Genomic DNA, 18,447 nt, shown 5'->3' with positions numbered 1-18,447 from the left:
ATAGGATATTTATAGAGTTCTACAAATTACGACTTTGGTTTAAAGTTACTCCATACATCGTCATCAGTGTCCATTTTCGTGACGAACTTCTGGAAAAAGTACAGCTCTGACTCAATTATCTCGAACGAAATGTGCATGTACACCGTTTCGTCATTTCCATATTGTGAGTGCACGCGAGGACGGCATACCATGCCATAGCCTCTGGTCACATTTGTACCTGACATGTAAATATACCTTGTGTTAGCGGACTGTGGAATGATGTCAAAAGTGTACATGACTGAGATTAATTTGGTTCCAAAAAAGAACAATAAATTGACAGTTTTGATATCATAATTTTTTTGTTATATATAAACAGAGATAACTGTCATTGTGTACATATTATCCCTCTGCAGATATTTCCGATTTTTTTCAAGGAAGAAAACTCTCACCAGGATCAAGGTGATTGTAAAATGAAAATTAATTAATTTAATGTATATTTTGTTCAATTTTTTCATTCTATATGTATGCATCTGTGTCCTGTTTGCTTTTAATACTAATAATGTAATAATATACAACATTTATATAGCGCCCTATATAATTTGTAAAATTACTCTTAAGGCGCTTTACATTTTTACAACATATGGATAATAGTAATAGTTATAAACAACAAAGGCTTGCAATCACTTTCATACATTTAACAAGCAATGTGCACATACTTGAACAAATAAAAGGGTGGTATTAACATGACGTCTTTGCAAAGATTCTAAATTGCAGACGTGAAGAGGTGAGTTTTCATGTCCCTCTTGAACTTGGCCAGGGTATTTGACTTCCTTATACAGTTGTGGGATCGCACAACGTTACACGATGTGCGGTGTGCGCACGATGTGTGCACGGTGTGTGAACGATGTGTGCATGAAGTGCGAACGATAAAAAAATGGACGATCAGTCCTTGCGTACATTTGTGCGGACGATCGACGAACGTTGTGCGATAACAATCGTGGTTGGTGTAAATTAAGGAATGGCTTGACAATATATACGGTTTCGTTTAAAATAAGATTTTTGAGTATGTTTTTATACTCTAGCTACATCTATAAGCTTATATTTCTGACTATACTTTCTTAAAAATTAGAAATGGTGTTTTGTGGGGTTTTCAAACGACCTTAATCGACACGTGTACATTTACAACACAGTCTCGGCTACACAGGTAAACATTGCCACTTTGTACCCGGACCGTAGTTTATCCCGACCGGGGCACTAACCTAACTCGCCAAGGTGTGAAAACCAGTTGAAGGGGAGCTATAGACCAAAACGAATGCAAATAACAAATATTAAACGTCCAGTTGAGTTTTCATACCGGTCATACGGTATCATTTATCAGCTCTATGTGTCAAGTACAGGTCAGGTAAAACTCCAGTCACTAATCAAATTGTTATTTAACTGTTCTGTTACCGAATAGCCAAACCCATTCTTGAAAGTATAACGGTCACTGTATACTGTATAACACGCATTGTAAAGTTTTACATACTTTTAATAATAGCAGAGACGTATACGTCTCTGATTATAGTGATGAGAAATTACAGTAATATATACAGTGTACATTATTGCATACGAGCATTCCGTATTTTTTCCATTCCGTAATATTGATTAACAAATTGTACCATATCGCACAGATGTGCGGAGATAAGCGCACAACGGGGTGAACGATTGTTAAATCGCACAGTTGTGTGCACCATGTGTGGACGATGTGCGGACGGTGTGTGAACGATGTATGCACGGTGTGCGCACGGTATTTTTGGTGCGTTGTGCGTTCCCACAACTGTAGCAGATGGCAAGCTATTCCACAACGTAGCCGAAACCCTCCTAAAGCATCTGTTTTCGTAGGTCACAGTACGTGATTTTGGGACGCACAACAAAGATCCTGACTCCGACCGCAGTGATCTTGACGGCTGATACAGGGTAACAAGCTCCTGTAGGTACCGAGTAGCTGTTCCATTCAGTGCCTTGTATGTGTATACCAGAATTTTGTACTGCGACCTGTATCGTACAGGTAACCAGTGCAACGAATAAAGCGCAGGTGTGATGTGCTCTCTCTTTCGAGTACGAGTAACTAGCCGTGCTACAGAGTTCTGGACCCTCTGCAGACCACTAGTTAGTTTGTCAGATATACCACAGAGCAGGGCGTTACCATAATCAAACTGAGAGGTAACAAGTGAATGTACCAAAATCTTGCATGCATTTGCAGTTAGAAACTTCCGAATACAGCCGATGTTCCGATCCGGTAGTAACAGGATTTGGCAATAGCGTTCACTTGTTTCTCCATGTTCAGAAACTGTCAAAGTATACCCCTAGTTTGTTAACAGCTGGAACAGTCTCAATAGTTCTGGCACCAACCTTGAGCTGGAGAGCCATTATTTGCTGACACTTTGGGGAAAAAACGATCAGTTCCGTCTTTTCCTGATTAAGTTTAAGCATGTTGGCGTTCATCCAGATACTGATATCTGTCAGACAAGCTTCCAGACTTTCTGAGACTGTATTCCAACTGTCCTGTGGTTTCATGACCATGTGAATTTGGGTGTCATCGGCATAGCAATGGTAGCGAAGGCTATGGCGACGACAAATCTCTCCAATCTGTTTGGAGTGCATACAATATTTTTGTGGTCCTAACACCGACCCTTGAGGAACCCCGAAATCTAGTACTTTGTCATGTGAGGTGGCAGATCCGATGGCAACACACTGTCGTCGTTCACTCAGGTATGACTGTATCCAGCATAGTGCGGTATCAGTCACTCCATAAGAACAACTTTTAGCTTGTAGATAATAACTTGTATCCGTATAAATTTAATAAAAAACACTTTGTTTCACGTGTGTTGTATATTTTGCGATCAATAAAATATTTGTAGCGTTAAAAAGCAATCCTTTTTTATATTTTGTTGTTGTTATTGTTCCGAACAATGCCACACACGCACAAAAAAAACGGAAAATTTCAAATTTTCCAAAAAAGTCCCCAAACTATCGGAATGCTTAGATCATCGAATTTTGCTAGTTAATTGCGAAAGTGTGGATCCACCTTTCATGGCAACATATGGGTTTTACGGAACTCCTCTTCTGAAAGGGGCCTAAACAAATATCTAACAGCAGTGTCAATGGTAAACTTATAGTTAAACTTGTTGATACCCTTTACCTTTATGTTCAGGCATCCAGATGGAGAACTGATTGTTTAAGAAACTGATGGCAGTATTCGTATGTTTTTTGTTTCGCGATCATCTTCAAATAGCCGTGATCGCCTTTACATAGTGCATGGAATGCCGGGCTCTTCGATACGAAATTTGGTGCTTGTATCCGTGATTTCCCCATGATCTTGTTAAGCCGCTTGCAATAATTGGTGTTTTTTTTCTTATTCAAGGAAGTAGTAATCATTAATCAATGTTTGAAGGAATATTTTCCTGACGCAGAAGACTTAATAATTATCGCCGAACCCGGACGCTACCTTGTAGAAACTGCTGTCAGCGCAGGATCATGGATCATTGGACGCAATGTTATCTATGATTTTGATGAAGGTTCGAATAAGGATATGTAATTTTCTTTGTCTATGAAGCCATTAATATTTTGAAAAAAACTTCGTGTTACATATGTAATATTTCTAATTTTCATTACACTGGTTAGATAATACGTGAGTTGCAATGTAGGTCGGTGTTTCCTGTTGATAATGTATAGATAGTATTTGTCTTGACATTGATTATCCGGCGAACTTATTTTTATTCGAAAAATCATCGTCCTGATACAAAATGCATATACCTTTCATATGTCAATACTACGCAGTCGTTTTTGTTGGAAAAATATAACACGGACATTAAAAACATTGTAAATTGCAATCTAGATTTGTCTGTCAATGCGAATACGATATGGTGCCCTATTGTATTAATGTCTGTCCGTCAACACTTTCCTTAACGCGGAATCTAACAAACTGTTTTCTTTTTTATTAATTTGTCATTGTAATACACTTCTTTATGTAAGAGCGACTTTGTGAAGAGTTTCAGGTCAAGGTAAAGGCCAGTATTTTGTGTTATTAAAATAGACCATGTGGTTACGGTCAGGCTCATGGCGGGGCTCTTTCTGATTTGTCAGCTTTCTTGATTTCAATACTAAAAACGTATTAAAGCATATAACAATTGCATTATCACTACCTACTACTGCAAGAGCAAGAATCGAGATACACTTGATAAGAAGAATATATATGGTTATTTTTCAGGCTAAAATTTGAAAAAAGAATGACCGACTTCAATTAGGCTACTAGGAGATATTGGAATTCATTTAACGTTTTTTTTTTTTTTTTTTTTTTTTTTTTTTAGAGAGAAACGACAAAGTGCAGAAGCATTGTGTGGGGACCAAGTTGTAGTGCGACGGATTGTGTGGTAACAGATGTCGAGTTGCCACTGATGGAGGTCGGAGAATGGGTACACATCAGCTACGCAGGAGCCTACTCGTTCTGCCTCTCGACCAACTTTAACAGCATGCCACGCCCAAATTGTATTACTTCTGTTCACGTGACACTTGGTATGCTTTGTTGGTATTACATGTATTGTGATTATAATTTGTTGACAGATAAGTTATTTATTACAAATAAACACCAAAACGTTGAAAGAAAAACATTAGGTTTATTTTTTTAAATCAAAGAATATTGAAAAGTTTGAGACGAATCATCAGAGAGATTTTAATAATTTTGCTTTAGAAGATCCAATTTGTTGCCATATTAAGTTTCTAATCTGGATTCAGAGCAAAACCAAGAAATCAATAGAGAATGTGATTTACCGTTATCCATAAAAAATGTTTAAGTTTTATTGTAGTAACACATTTGTATAGAGATGAAATTTAAAATCTTAAGGTCTGCTATAAACACGGTGGATGCGTCTCGTGTAAGAAATCACACATACTGAGATTGAACTATGTGATGTTATATTAAAGGTAAGTGTTGTTATCAAATAAACACAAATAGAACAACATGACTGACTTCAAGTTTTGAAATTCATTTGTTTGATTGGCAAAATGTTGTCATGATATATATATATATATACATGTATATGATTTCGGGTGAGCAAAGGGAACACAAAATCACCCGAATTAACTTTCATATTAGCTTTTAAGATTGAGGTGTTAAATTAACAAATTGAACCGAGTAAGAAACATGAGATCGCAATTTTCATGCCAAAGTAAACACTCCTTGCCCTAACAATTGCCTTCCATAGCGATAACCCTTAGTGTCCTATAATATGATACAGTAACTTATCTTCTAAATCACAAACTTAGACGAGCAGTTGGACGTATTATTGAACACCACGAAGAAAACCTTGACCTTTGGTGTAATGGTAAATGAATAGGTATTTCCACCGGTCTGTCTACCGCTTGTTGTAGATCAAACACTCTAAAAACGCAAGTCGTAATATCTAAAACCACAGCCGGATAACCGGATCAGAAAATCCTACACTGTACTAAGAGCGACAATTCTCCCAACACATACTAAATTTATTTGATGAAATATGATCAAGTGTTTGAAAAATAATTTCAAAGACTTTTGATTTTAATAAAATATACACTCTCTGTCTTAAATATCGATGATGTTATTGGACTTTCGCGAACGGGACTAAACCTTCACTTTAGTTGTTATATAGGTTGTGTTGGTGTTCATACAGAGCAAATGAGTTAATGGGGTAGGTATTCTGGTTGAAATGTTTTTTTGAAAATAGCATGTGGTTAAATACAATTTCTTATTTCAACCTTTATCTTTCCTGATTTTAAGCATCCTTGTCCCACTGCACTGTGTATTTTCTATACGCAGTAACCTCCCCTTAACCTATGTTGGGATACAACTGTAGTATAACTAGGCTAAGACACTTCTGTTAACTAGGTGGCTCAATCAGTTAGAGAGACAGTATAGTACAGGGTTCGAATCCCGATCTAGCTCCACTGACTTTTTTACACTCAGAAAACTGTTGTTGATTGCATTTCATCTTGGTTTTTTTTATAAACGTCCCACAATGTATGGCTTTCTTTTCACAAACAACTACAGTCATGCTGGGAAAAGCCAGTTTCCAGTACTTAGTTACAATTTTTGACAATGGTACTGATATTCTAAAGCGTGTTCCAATTTCTCAGTTGAATATATTTATATTTGTTTATCTATCTGTTTATCTATGTGTATTTACATTGTAAGTCCTATACGTAATTGAATGCAGATACAGTGTAAATATTTACCTGTATTCAGGTCAAGGGTACATTGCTTATCGTCGACCTCGGGAGGGGCTACGTATCACATTTTCACATAGCGTAACAATCAAAATAAACATACAAGTTCTTTTCTTTTAACTTAAACAACTTCTGACAATTAATTGTATTGTTTTGTTTACTTTACAGGTAACGCTGAAAACGTTTCAGATAAAAATATGTTAATAAACATTTTAGTTGATGAAATATAATACAATGATGCGAGGGAGCACCACGACTGTAATGGAAGAGGCTAGAGAAAGCAGTACCACAAAACCCTAGGGACATCGATTACTCGTGTTTTCCTTCCTTCAGTCTCGTCACAATAATACTGAACATTTGACATCCTTCTTTATCCAGAATAGCATTACAGGAATAGACATAAATACAAAATGTACACATTTCACAAATTTCAATCCGTGCGATAAGTACTCTTACTTATGTTTTCAATTATCGTGTCCATGATAAATAATTGGAATTTACATAAATTAATAGAAGAATATTTTTTCAGTGAAATATCATTGCATCTGTAATGTATTCTGCCTGGATATGACGTAAATAATATTGAATATTTAAGGATAGGCATACAATTTAAAACATATCTTATCAGTTTAATATCATGAAATAATGTCCGTATTATAATTCATGCATGTACATAACTATACAGAACTTAAGCAGTTAAATATGTGATCCAGATTAATTTGAGCGTAGGTTAAATTGGAGGTTACGGTCAAACGTGTCACAATTGGTAATCTTCCTCACTGTAAAATAATTCATATCATATTTGGTACAAATTTCGGTCCAGCATGTCAGAAAACATGGTTGTTCTCCCCAGTCGGACATACCTAAGAAAAGGAGAGAGAAAAAAACATGAATATTTGTTTAGCACTCATATTCATAGAAAACTACTATTTGACAATGTTATGTTTTTTCTGTTATTGATGTCTTATAAAAGACCGTATAAAATCGATCGTTTGACTTATATTTATTCCAAAAACAGGACAGTGTAAATTTAATATTTTCATATTTAACACATCAAGTAGTGTATCACAAAAGTATTTTCATATCTTTATCAACAAATTGTGAAAACTTTGCTGTTACCTTAATAATATAAACCTTCCAAAAAGTACAACCAATACATTTACAACAGTGCACGTATTAGAAGTAAGAAACTTAATTGATGCTGTTGCCAGTAGTTTTTTCTGATCTAAACTTAATATCATCGATTTGAATATATCACGTTGATGTTATTACTCAAAGATCATAGTAACGTAACATGTGGGACTGAATTTCAACTGCAACGTTAACGTTTTTTCTTTGCAAAATAACAAGATCACATAAATCCATTGCCAACGTAAGTACCATCACTTACCTGTCTACACAAATGTTGTTGATGATCTGGTATTAACAGATACTGCTTATCTTCAAAGATCCGTTAACTAAAGAGCTCCTATTGTACATATAAACTTTATGTAATTTAAAACAATTTGATACTAGTTATTTCAGCGTATGCCAATTCTTTTATCGGCCCGGCTGTTAGCACAGGGGGTCATAATGTAGGAGGAAACCGGAGTACCCGGAAAAAAACACGTGGTCAGGAAGGTTCTCTCCGGGTACGCCAGTTTACTCCTACATTAAGAACCCTACCAAACCAACGCGTGCTAACACCTGGGCCAAAAATAGTGACTAATAAAAGTTGAAATACGTTGTTTCATAATTGTTGTTAAAAAAAATTGAAAACAAAATCTGATGAACTATATTTTCATAAAATTAAATAAGATAAAAAAATCAATTAATGTTTTATCGATATCATAAAAAGTTGTTGCCAAGAAACAAACATTACGTACCACGTGTCACTTGAACAGAAGTAATAAAGCTTAGGACGTGGCATGCTGTTAAAGTTGGTACTGCAGCTAAACGAGTAGGCTCCTGCGTAACTGATCTGTACCCACTTTCCGACCTCCATCAGTGGTAGTGGCATGTCTGTTGCTAAGCAATCGGTGCCACAACATGTTGGACCCCACGCCGTGCTGTGGTGTTTCTCTGTACTCGCCTAAAGACAACATAAACGAAGTTTTGTCCTAGATTTATCGAGTTCCTATTAAGGTTTTGTCATCACATTGTTTTCCCCTTCTTTGCCAACTTAACACAATTTATACGGTTTCTAACTGAACATTACTTTAGAATCTGCTCTTCTGATATTTAAATCTCGTTCAAATCTTGTTTTGGTCTGATGTAACAAGATTTTATTATATGTAACAAATTATGATCAATTTTTTTAAGGAAACATGCATATGCAAAAGGTATCAAAATAAAAGTTGAAGAATGATATTCCTTTTTTTTTTGTGCAATATTGTTTGATTTCTAAAAACGTTTTTTGAAGATACTGTATGATTTTGTTCATCAAAATGATTAATTCGACCATAAAACACTCTCTACGTAAAATTCAATCGCAGAAAAATAAAATAAAAGAAGATCACAATGACATAAGAGGTAGAATCAGCAGTAGAAAGTAAGTGGAGCCGAAATGTTGAAAGCATATTGAATAAGACATCGTGCCGTATAAAAAACTAAGTGGTTCAAAGGGTTATAGATATGCAGCATCAAACTGCATATTGCTCCCACAACAATGATGCTACATTTAGGTCAATAAGATGCTATCGCATCGTTCTGTTGCCAGACGACATTTCAATAGTTAGTCATTGAAGGTTTATCAAAAGAAATATTATTATTTTTACTTCGAATTCGCACTCAGTTCTCAAATCTTGATTTTCTATAAAAAAAAACTATAACAGATTTCATCAGGAATTGTTTCTTATATTTGTTTTTGATTTAATATTTCAAAAACTTCTCAACTTAAATATTTATCGAAAATTAGTAACTGAAATACAAATTGGAAAATACTAAGAAAACGGAATCGTAAGACTTTATAATCATTTGATATGTATCCATTAACATCACTGCGAAGATGTAATAAACTATGTCCTCTATGTAGGGAGATGTACCTTGTTAAGAACTGGTGACATTACAAACACCTCCGGGCCTTCTTTTACCCACGTAAAGGTTCCATACGCTCCATCATTAATGTTGTACATAACATGTTCAATACTGGTTTTATCTGGAAAAGCAAGCAAATAAAGCCATGCATAATCGATGAAGTTCAATTTCCTGTAAATACAACCTGTAGCAGATTAACACCAAACTTTTTTCAAAATGTAATTAGTGTTTATGTTCGTTTATTTTATTCGCAACAAGGAGGTCAAAGTTCATGCAACCAAAAACATATGTACTCATCAACAAACAAATATAAGACATTAACAACTTTGCACAAACCATTATCATAGATAAGCTTCCGGCCTATGATATTGGCTGCAGCACTGACAGCAGTTTCTACAAGGTAACGTCCTGGCTCAGCAATTATTTTTACTCCGCCTGCTTCAGGGAAATAATCATCAAGGCACTGGTTTATAACCTCTGCATTCTGTACGTAAACAGAATATAAAAACAATTAATAACAGATATCATGTGACCGATATAATATGAAAAAACATCCGTAAATCGAGCTGGAAGCTTTGTTTTTGTTTCTTTAACAATTTAGCATTGTTGCTAAGCTTGTTTCATTCTACTTTCGTTTTGATGTAATAATAATAATATAATGTTTTGTACAGATCAAAATGCGGTTGTGAACGCAATTTACTATTGACGTCAAAAGATGTCATCAAAAAAAGAAAAGTATTTGTTACCTAATTTATCGAATCAATGCCGGTTACCCGGTTAATATTCTACTGTTACTATATCACATACTTCTTCTATAGTCGGTCGTTCAATATCTCTCCCTCGGAATCCACCTCCAATGTCCAGGACGGTCATATCAAAGCCGATCTGTAGTCCTATGTCAAATATCCTCCGAGCTTCTTTGATTGCCGAAGCAAATGCGTTGGAAGTAAGACAGTTACTTCCAACATGAAAACTAAAAACAATGAAATCATATTACTAAATTTAACATCCAGAAATTAATCTTGATAGAGACCGTTAGAATTAATAAATAAGGATTGATAAAAAGTAAACCATATTTAAATTCTGAACTTATTTGTATTTTAATTTTTACTATATTATTTGTTTGTATGTCACTCACCATACACCAATGACGTTCAAGCCTTTGTTCTTTGCCGATATAAACAAATCCATCGCTTCTTCAAAGTCACAACCAAACTTCTTTCCCAGATCGTACATTACTTCATAGATATTTTTCGGTCGGAATCGCATGAGTAATCTGTAACACAAAGAATACTGCTCAACACAGACGGATAATAATGATGATATTGATATCGTATAAAACTTTGATTTTGTAACAATGGTTTCAAACTGTTTGATATATAATATACCATTTTTTATTATTTATGTAGTGTTAAATTTGCGGGTACAAAATTACACAGATAGTTACATTTAATTTATGTTACGACCCACCTTGCTGATCCATACAACATTTTGACTTTGATCAATTCCTCCTCAGTGTCAAAGGTCATCAGGTCTACATTGTGCTCTTTGGCGTAAGTAAGATGTGAGTTTTGCTTGCAGGGATTGGCGTAGATGATACGAGACGGATCAACTCCTAATTCTAACACCTGTTGAATCTCAGCCTACCAAGCGTAACGATAAAAATCTTGTTTTTAACACATTTATTGTTCACTGATGAATATGTGCATATGATCTTTCAGAAAATCTCAAGTGATGATGATGAAATGCTAATGGAAGCATTCATTTTTTCAGAATCTCTGATGTCTATTGTCCCATTACCGAAAAAAAATACAATGGTCGTTTATACTCAACAAACACATATATATAATGGCCTCTTGCTCCGGAAAGTCATATATCAATTCGGACTTTGTAGGATATGACTTGAAAATATACGCACCTTGCTCGCACAGTCGAAACTGCTCCCTAATCTCTTCAGGACATCAACGATTTTCTCATCATTATTGCATTTCATAGCTATTGGAAAAGAGAAGGAAACGATCAGTCTATTTTAGTTGCATCGCCAAAATAGCTTCCGGTATTTAGGCCTAGATGTGTAGGGATTCATTTTAGAAAACTATTTCTTTAACTTGAATCAACTTAAGTATCTTAAAAAATGTACCGTTTTCGAATCACATATATCATGACAGGTGTGGCTGCATGCCAAAAATGTGTTGAAAATAGAAAAGAACACTAACATCGAATCTATCAATGATTTGATGCAGATAGAAAACTCTGGAACCGAGGGTAAACATTTTTTTTTTTTTTTTTTTAGCTCGCTCGAGTCTTTGCCAAGTGCTGATACTGAAAAAACGTATCCCGAGGGTTATGATTTCTTTTTCAGCATCACACAGGCGTTATTGATTTTTTTTCCAAATACTTTCCTACAGTGAACATTTAGCTGTAACGGAAAACACAATACAACGAGCCAATATCTATAAGGTATGTAAATGCTTGTGGCTACAACATATTTGGCGTAGTTTTTAAAAAGTGCGCTGTGTAACTATTTCAACCGTTCATTTAAAGATGGTATCTTTCAGAGTTTTTTCAAAAGAGCTAATTTTATTCTTATTTTTAAATGTGGTAAACGTAATTAAGTCTGTAATTACAGACCAGTATCTTTACTACCAATTATATTTAAAGTTTTTGAAAAACTGGTTGACGTACATTTTTCAAATTTTATAAATCCGCTTATCTGCGATGAGCAACATGGTTTTAAGCCAAAAAGGTCTACTGTTTCGAACCTTGCATGCTTCACCGATCAGATTTCCAAAGCCTTTGATAAAAAGTAGAATTACATGCTGTATATAATGATTTTTCAAAGGCATTTGACAAAGTTGACCACAGATTATTATTGCATCAGTTAAAATTGTATGGTGTAGAAGATAGCATTTTAGATTGGTTTTCTGCTTATTTGAAAGACAGATTCCAGTGTGTTACTGTCAATGGGGCAACATCCAGTTGTTGTAATGTAACTTCCGGTGTGCCTCAAGGTTCGATACTTGGACCTAAACTTTTCCTTGTTTTTTTCATTGAACTGCCATATATTGAGAATTTTTCTAAAAGACTTATGTTTGCCGACGACACCAATTTTTTAAGTGTGTAAGAACATATTCTGAGTGTGAGCAGCTACAGAGCGATATAGATAGAGTGTATGATTGTTGCACAGTGTGGAAAATGAAAGTGAATGTGAAGAAGTGCTGCCAGGTCATTTTTGCAAACAGAAAGAAATGTATGAATTTTAATTACACTACGAACGGTGAGAACCTGAAGAATGAAATGTGTGTGAAAGATCATGGTGTTTGGCTGACCTCTTCAATGAGTTTTAGTGCCCACATTAGATGTACTGTTTCCAAATCAATGCGAATGCTCTGTTTTATAAAACATACATGTAAAAGTTTTACACAAATACCTGTTTTAAGGTCTTTATATATAAGTCTTGTCAGGAGTCAGTTATTATACTGTTGTCATATCTGGTCTCCTTATCAAACATCTTTAATTCACCAGGTCGAAGTTGTCTAGTGTAAATTTTTGAAACTTTTATGTTTTAAGGCACACGTTGACTACACTTCCATGTCTTACGCTGACACTGGTAGGCATTTTAATCTTCCTAGCCTCGAACATAGGCTGGCATTTTTAGACTGTGTATTTCTTTACAAATGTGTTAATAGTGCTTTTGGTTGTCCATATTTAGTCAAGCAAATGTGTTTTTAGTCCCTGGTCGTAATCTACGATCAATTCGTTTTAACCAGTTTTACTGCCAGAGAAGTAAAATAAACGTTAGAAAGTATAGTATTTTAAACAGGATTCAATGTAACTTTTACTATCTTGATTTTGCACCAGACTGCGAAATGTTTCGTTCTTCTCTCGCCGAGAATATTTGCTATCATTAATTCCTTTTGTGTTACATATGAGTATCTTTTAGTCTGTGTTACATGCATAACTGACTGTGATATTTTATACTTGTGTTGTAATGTTGTTATCCATTCTGTAAGTGGACCCTTGGGTCTGTTGAATTGGAAATAAATAATGTGGTACAAAATTGATGAAACGACCCTTGTTTAGCGCATGAAGTGATGACGGTACGGTTACGTTTTCAGAAAAATTGTGTTACGGAACATATTACATATGTAGAATGAGGTAATTACAATAAAAACAATGTTACCGTAGCACAGCTTCACTCTGGGAAATAGCTTGTACCATTTTCTGTATCTCTCCACCAACTCGTCAATATCAAGGATAAGCAGAGGATCGTCTATACCCTGTGTAAAATAAGGCATTTATTGTTGTGGAGACAATTAAGGTAAGATTACTAAACATTTTAGTATATAAATATCTGTATAGCTACATTATATGGACACAAATAAATCAATTTAACCGATCCAGTTTTGTGACTGCTATAAATTGTAAAAATGAAGAATACAAAAAGGAAAGAGTACAGAGAGATTGTCTAAGTTTGTCCAAATGCTACCGTAAATTGTTAATATTTCCGATCCGGAAAAATGTATATGAACAATAATCACCAAAGGTTGTCCCAGCATTTATTGTTTCTTGGGATTGAACGTTCTTCATTATGTTTACGAAAATACAATATTGTAAGATGGCACAAGCGACGAAAAGGCAAATTCCTAACAAACATCAATGTTTGATAAACTTACCAGTTTTGCTTGAAATGTAACCTGGCGTTTGATGTAGTCTTCATGGGAACATCTAACATCGACGATCTGTACGTCCGTATCTCCCATTATTCTGAAAAAAAAATATCAAACTCCCAAAATTGCTATAAAATATATTATTAACATTTATACTAAATCTTAAAGAAAGAAAATACTTATTGCTTCTTTAATGCTGTAATGGTTGTACTTTTTGAGGGGTTTTAATTTTACAATTTTTCCAATGACAAGTTTTCTGTCTGTTGATGTATGCTGTTGAATTCTCCTATAAAAGATTATTCGTACGACTTCAATATCTTGGTTCAGTGGGAGGTGCTATCTTTTGTGTTCTGTATAGTAGGGCCTATTGCTCATTAATTGATTCGTGACTGTTGGTGACATTACATTAACCTTAACGGTGTCGTTCCTTTGTTGATCCAAGATCTCTGAGCACAAAGTATGTCGTGTTTATGACAAACATCAATCACTCAACGATGTAATCTGTGCTATTAGTGTCGTGTTGTTGGTCTCTCTTTGTTGATACTGATGGCTTCTTGTACTGAGGTGTTGTTGATCATGTAGTGAAAATATCTTCTTTCAGATTCAAAACGTTTTGAATTTTTTCAACATGAAGTTTTGTTGTTCTATCTCAGGTAACAAAATATATGCAATGCTAGATATGCAATGCTTGGTAATAGATTGTATCTAACCGATCTGTTGCAGTTTATTCTTGGATGCAGTGTTAATGTGTAATCCATTTTCAGAAAATGTTGGTGTACAAAATAATCTCTGTCTGTAGTGGGATAAAATTACTGGTATCCCTGATCCGTGATGCCCGAGTCTAATGTTGGGCAAAACTTATATCATTTTCTTTACGGTTCGTTTTGGCGTCATTTGAAAAAGACTTTTTGTTTATTACTAATACAGCCTGATCTTTGTGTCCAAATAAAGTCAACGATCGAGCTTTCTTGCTTTTACAGTTATTTCCTCCACATCACTGTAATTGCAATGTAAATGGCTTTCTCAGTTTGACATACAGAATGAAGTTCGACCAGTCGGTTTTTTAACGTTATTTATAAAGTAAAGCGTAGATACATAAAGCATATACAGCTTACCCGGTAACATTCATGTTCACTAAGATATCTGCCTGGGATATTTTGTAGCTTTTGACTCAACTGACATAGTTGTTTTAATAAAAGGGTTGTTTTGTTCGCTGTTCTTGTCATATCGTACACATTTATAAGCTGTATAATATAAACATTACGTTATGCAATTGTAAAACCATTAATGCTTTGTGCTGCCTTTATCTAGACACGTTCCCGTCTAAAGATAGCTAATAAGAGCTTGTACATACCTTTTATGAGACTCTTCTCATCTGCTCGAAATGTAGTTTTTACAAGGTGTTAAATGGGTCATTTAAAGGAATAAAATGTATGAAATTGAAAGCCCTTAAATGTTTTGCCTTGCATCTATCTAGGCCATATTCTTGTTAATAGAAGATGTTTTCATATATTTAGGAAGGAGACCTTATGCTTTTTCGCAAACTTTACTGAAAAGTATGAAATGTTACAGTTAGGAAAAATTGCAATGGTCTTGCTGTTGTTATTGTTGCTGAATAATTTTTCAATATACAAATTGGGATGTTGCCCAGATGAAGCAGTTACAACATCACTGTACGTACTTAAACGTATAGTTTTACATATACCTTACTGTCCACAATTCATTATGCGTTACACATACTACCTGTAAATGTCTCTTGTGTGGTTCCTAGTCATTTTGATGTTACTAAGTAGTAAAAATGCTTAAATATTCATCGGAAGTATTGTACATAAATGTGATTTTTTTAGATGTCGTTTGGTGAAGCTATCGATCATCTAGAACGTTTCTGATGTCTTTTTGTGAAGCCATTTTCTAAGATGTTCAATATCAAATAATCAAACACACCTTCCATTTGTTCACACCTACTGTCATTGAAAAGAGATATATATTGCTTTTGTTGTAAATTCGATTATATTAAAACAAGCATTTAGACAATTATAATACGTACCTGCTAACGTTGTTATCCGAGAAAAGCGTTTTATTCATTCGTTTAACTTTAAGGTCTTCCCTCAAGGAGCTACAATGTATAACTGGTTATGTTACATGACATTCCGATTGGTATGGATGGTTTCTCTTGTATTCGTGTCTGAACATAAGTTAGATTTGTAAAAACTGATTTAAAATATAACTGATCTGAAACAAAACCTGATAACGCATGTTGATAACTGTAAAAAGGTTTTATTCACTCCTTAAACGTGATAAAAGGAAAGTTGAGATGTTTATGAATAACCAAACCTCCGCTCTGTATACAGGTGTACTGTGTGTCATGTATATGTCAGTCTATCTAGAATAATCTACAATCCTACTTAGAAAACCGTACCACAGTGTTTTTACCTAACTCAAGTTCTCTATCACTGGTTAAATATATTTCATTTTCGAATCAATAAGATATTTAAAAAAAAAACCACTCAACACACAGGGAACTCAACACAAAGGTAGCTCAACAAACACATATACAGTATTACACTCTGGCGGGTCATTAATTTTCTCTACCTCAGCCATACATATAGCTTCTTATTAAAAACGTATTACCTGCATGACAAAATAAAAAGAGAAACCTATTACTTTGGTCACTTTAATTAAACGAATATAATTTTGTTCTAAGAAAAGCAGGGGAGTTACGGACTTACCAACAGTGTTACCTCATACCAACAGTGTTACCTCATACCAACAGTGTTATCTCATACCAACAGTGTTACCTCATACCAACAGTGTTACCTCACACCAACAGTGGTACCTCATACCAACAGTGTTACCTCATACCAACAGTGTTACCTCATACCAACAGTGTTACTTCATACCAACAGTGTTACCTCATACCAACAGTGTTACCTCATACCAGCGGCAGCGTCCGTCCGTCCTGAAACAATTCTTATCGCACTTTTTTTCTCTTAAAAATCGCTGTACGCCCTTTTCGCAAAACGATGAAAAGTGACATCTCTTAGAAGGAGACTTTCACATTCAGTGGTATGGATATTTTTTATCAAATACTACCACGAGATGCATTTACTGTTGACAAGACATAAGGTAGCAGTGTAGAGTAGCGTACGGTGGCCATAGGTGATATTTGTGTACAATGAATAACCCTTGTAATATTACATGTATCAAAGTTTTAAAAAAGCAACACTAAAATTGTCATATGGGGTATGTTTACTTTTGTTCATATGTTGTCCTGGATTTTGTGTTCGATATTTCTCAAACTGAACTTTTGAAATTGTAATAACGGAGATATTAACTGTGTACAGTTAGCGTGACAATTGTGGTTTTCCAATCATGAATATTCCCTTTCTTTATAACAATATTCCTGATTTCCTAACTGATGTCCTTGTCATGTAAAAGTTGATTCTATATTCAGGCTTTTACGAACATCCGATTTCATTGTTTCCATGATAAATGTTGACTGCCGGAGCACAAACTTTACTACAATACAAGTTTTTGAGAAAAGCACGCTTGAAAAGTATATGACCAAGATGTATGGGCTCCATCATGATTTCATTGCTAAATATTTAATTTACTTTATGTAATGTGAATGGGTCTGTCTGTTCATATGTGTTTACCAGTTGTATTGATTGAGACTTCAACTCGTCAGTTTGCTGTTTTGTTTCGTTGTCCATACCATGCTTCACTTGTTGAGGACTTGACATTACTATGATTCGACCTACGTTTTTATACCAAGTTTCGTCGATGAAGCAGAGAAAGCTTATCTTTTCGGAACATTTTATCTTATTATCCTGGTTCATTTAAGGGTCTCCATAAAACATTTTCATATCTTGCCCTTGACTAGGCATAGGCCTAGTAGTTAGCGCCTGATAAGGCAGCTCCTGTAAATTCCTCAAAGTTGTATTGATTGATGTATTATTTACTCTATATGTTAATTGTATTGATTGAAGAAATTGTACATCTATTTACTGTTAAGCGCTTTATAGTTGTTTATTCTAGTTCGATAGGGCGCTACATCAAATATTGTATATCTATTAATCTATCTTTATTACCACTGATTTGTATTTTAAGCTACAGATGCACATACTTATCTACATTTTCATTTTAACCACAGTAAACACAACAACGTGAATATTCCTTTAATCTTACTTCACAGATTATCACTATCGTCAGTGAAAAGCAAGTCCCAAATGCTTGACTTGATAAACAAATCAACACCTCTAAGTTCCATGTTATCTTACTGAAGTAATAGGCATACGGAACGCTATTGAAAAGGGGACCCTTTACATCCCGTTCTTAAAAACAAAAGTATAAACCGAAGTTAATTCTATTTGTTTATCCTTTCAATTTTTGGAATTTCTTTATGTTTTCTGTGATAAAGAAAAATGTGAAAAGTTGAAGCAAAGTAGCAGGCGTATGAGAAACATTTTCGATAAGAATGCTTTGTGTACATGGTAGACGCAATCCTAAGACCTTGACACGTATATTGATATGCTCCAAGTTT

At 34.7% G+C, this 18,447-nt stretch overlaps 1 protein-coding gene across 4 annotated transcripts in view; it reads right to left on the bottom strand.

Moving 5' to 3' along the window:
- Positions 1–16,047, bottom strand: part of LOC110452741 (ornithine decarboxylase-like) — an 87,614-nt gene extending 71,567 nt beyond the window's left edge. Inside the window, exons 1-12 of one of the 4 annotated variants that reach the window (XM_021501389.1) lie at positions 15,952–16,047; positions 13,911–14,001; positions 13,418–13,514; positions 11,153–11,229; positions 10,705–10,877; positions 10,373–10,510; positions 10,042–10,207; positions 9,571–9,718; positions 9,243–9,355; positions 8,085–8,290; positions 7,610–7,687; positions 4,655–7,082 (exon numbers count right to left, since the gene is read on the bottom strand). In XM_021501389.1, the coding sequence (XP_021357064.1) occupies positions 7,642–7,687; positions 8,085–8,290; positions 9,243–9,355; positions 9,571–9,718; positions 10,042–10,207; positions 10,373–10,510; positions 10,705–10,877; positions 11,153–11,229; positions 13,418–13,514; positions 13,911–14,001; positions 15,952–15,989 (1,293 nt within the window). In that variant the 5' untranslated portion in view covers positions 15,990–16,047 and the 3' untranslated portion in view covers positions 4,655–7,082; positions 7,610–7,641. Of the gene's footprint in view, positions 1–4,654; positions 7,083–7,609; positions 7,688–8,084; positions 8,291–9,242; positions 9,356–9,570; positions 9,719–10,041; positions 10,208–10,372; positions 10,511–10,704; positions 10,878–11,152; positions 11,230–13,417; positions 13,515–13,910; positions 14,033–15,951 lie in introns of those variants that run through there. The other 3 variants (XM_021501391.1, XM_021501392.1, XM_021501390.1) reach the window with 3 other exon arrangements.
- Between the last annotated feature and the right edge of the window lie 2,400 nt (positions 16,048–18,447).

This window comes from Mizuhopecten yessoensis, unplaced genomic scaffold (genome assembly GCF_002113885.1).
Source record: "Mizuhopecten yessoensis strain PY_sf001 unplaced genomic scaffold, ASM211388v2 scaffold6863, whole genome shotgun sequence".
NCBI classification, from domain to species: Eukaryota; Metazoa; Mollusca; class Bivalvia; order Pectinida; family Pectinidae; genus Mizuhopecten; species Mizuhopecten yessoensis.
Note: the sequence above shows the minus strand (reverse complement) of the source record. Positions and strands in the feature narration are given on the sequence as shown.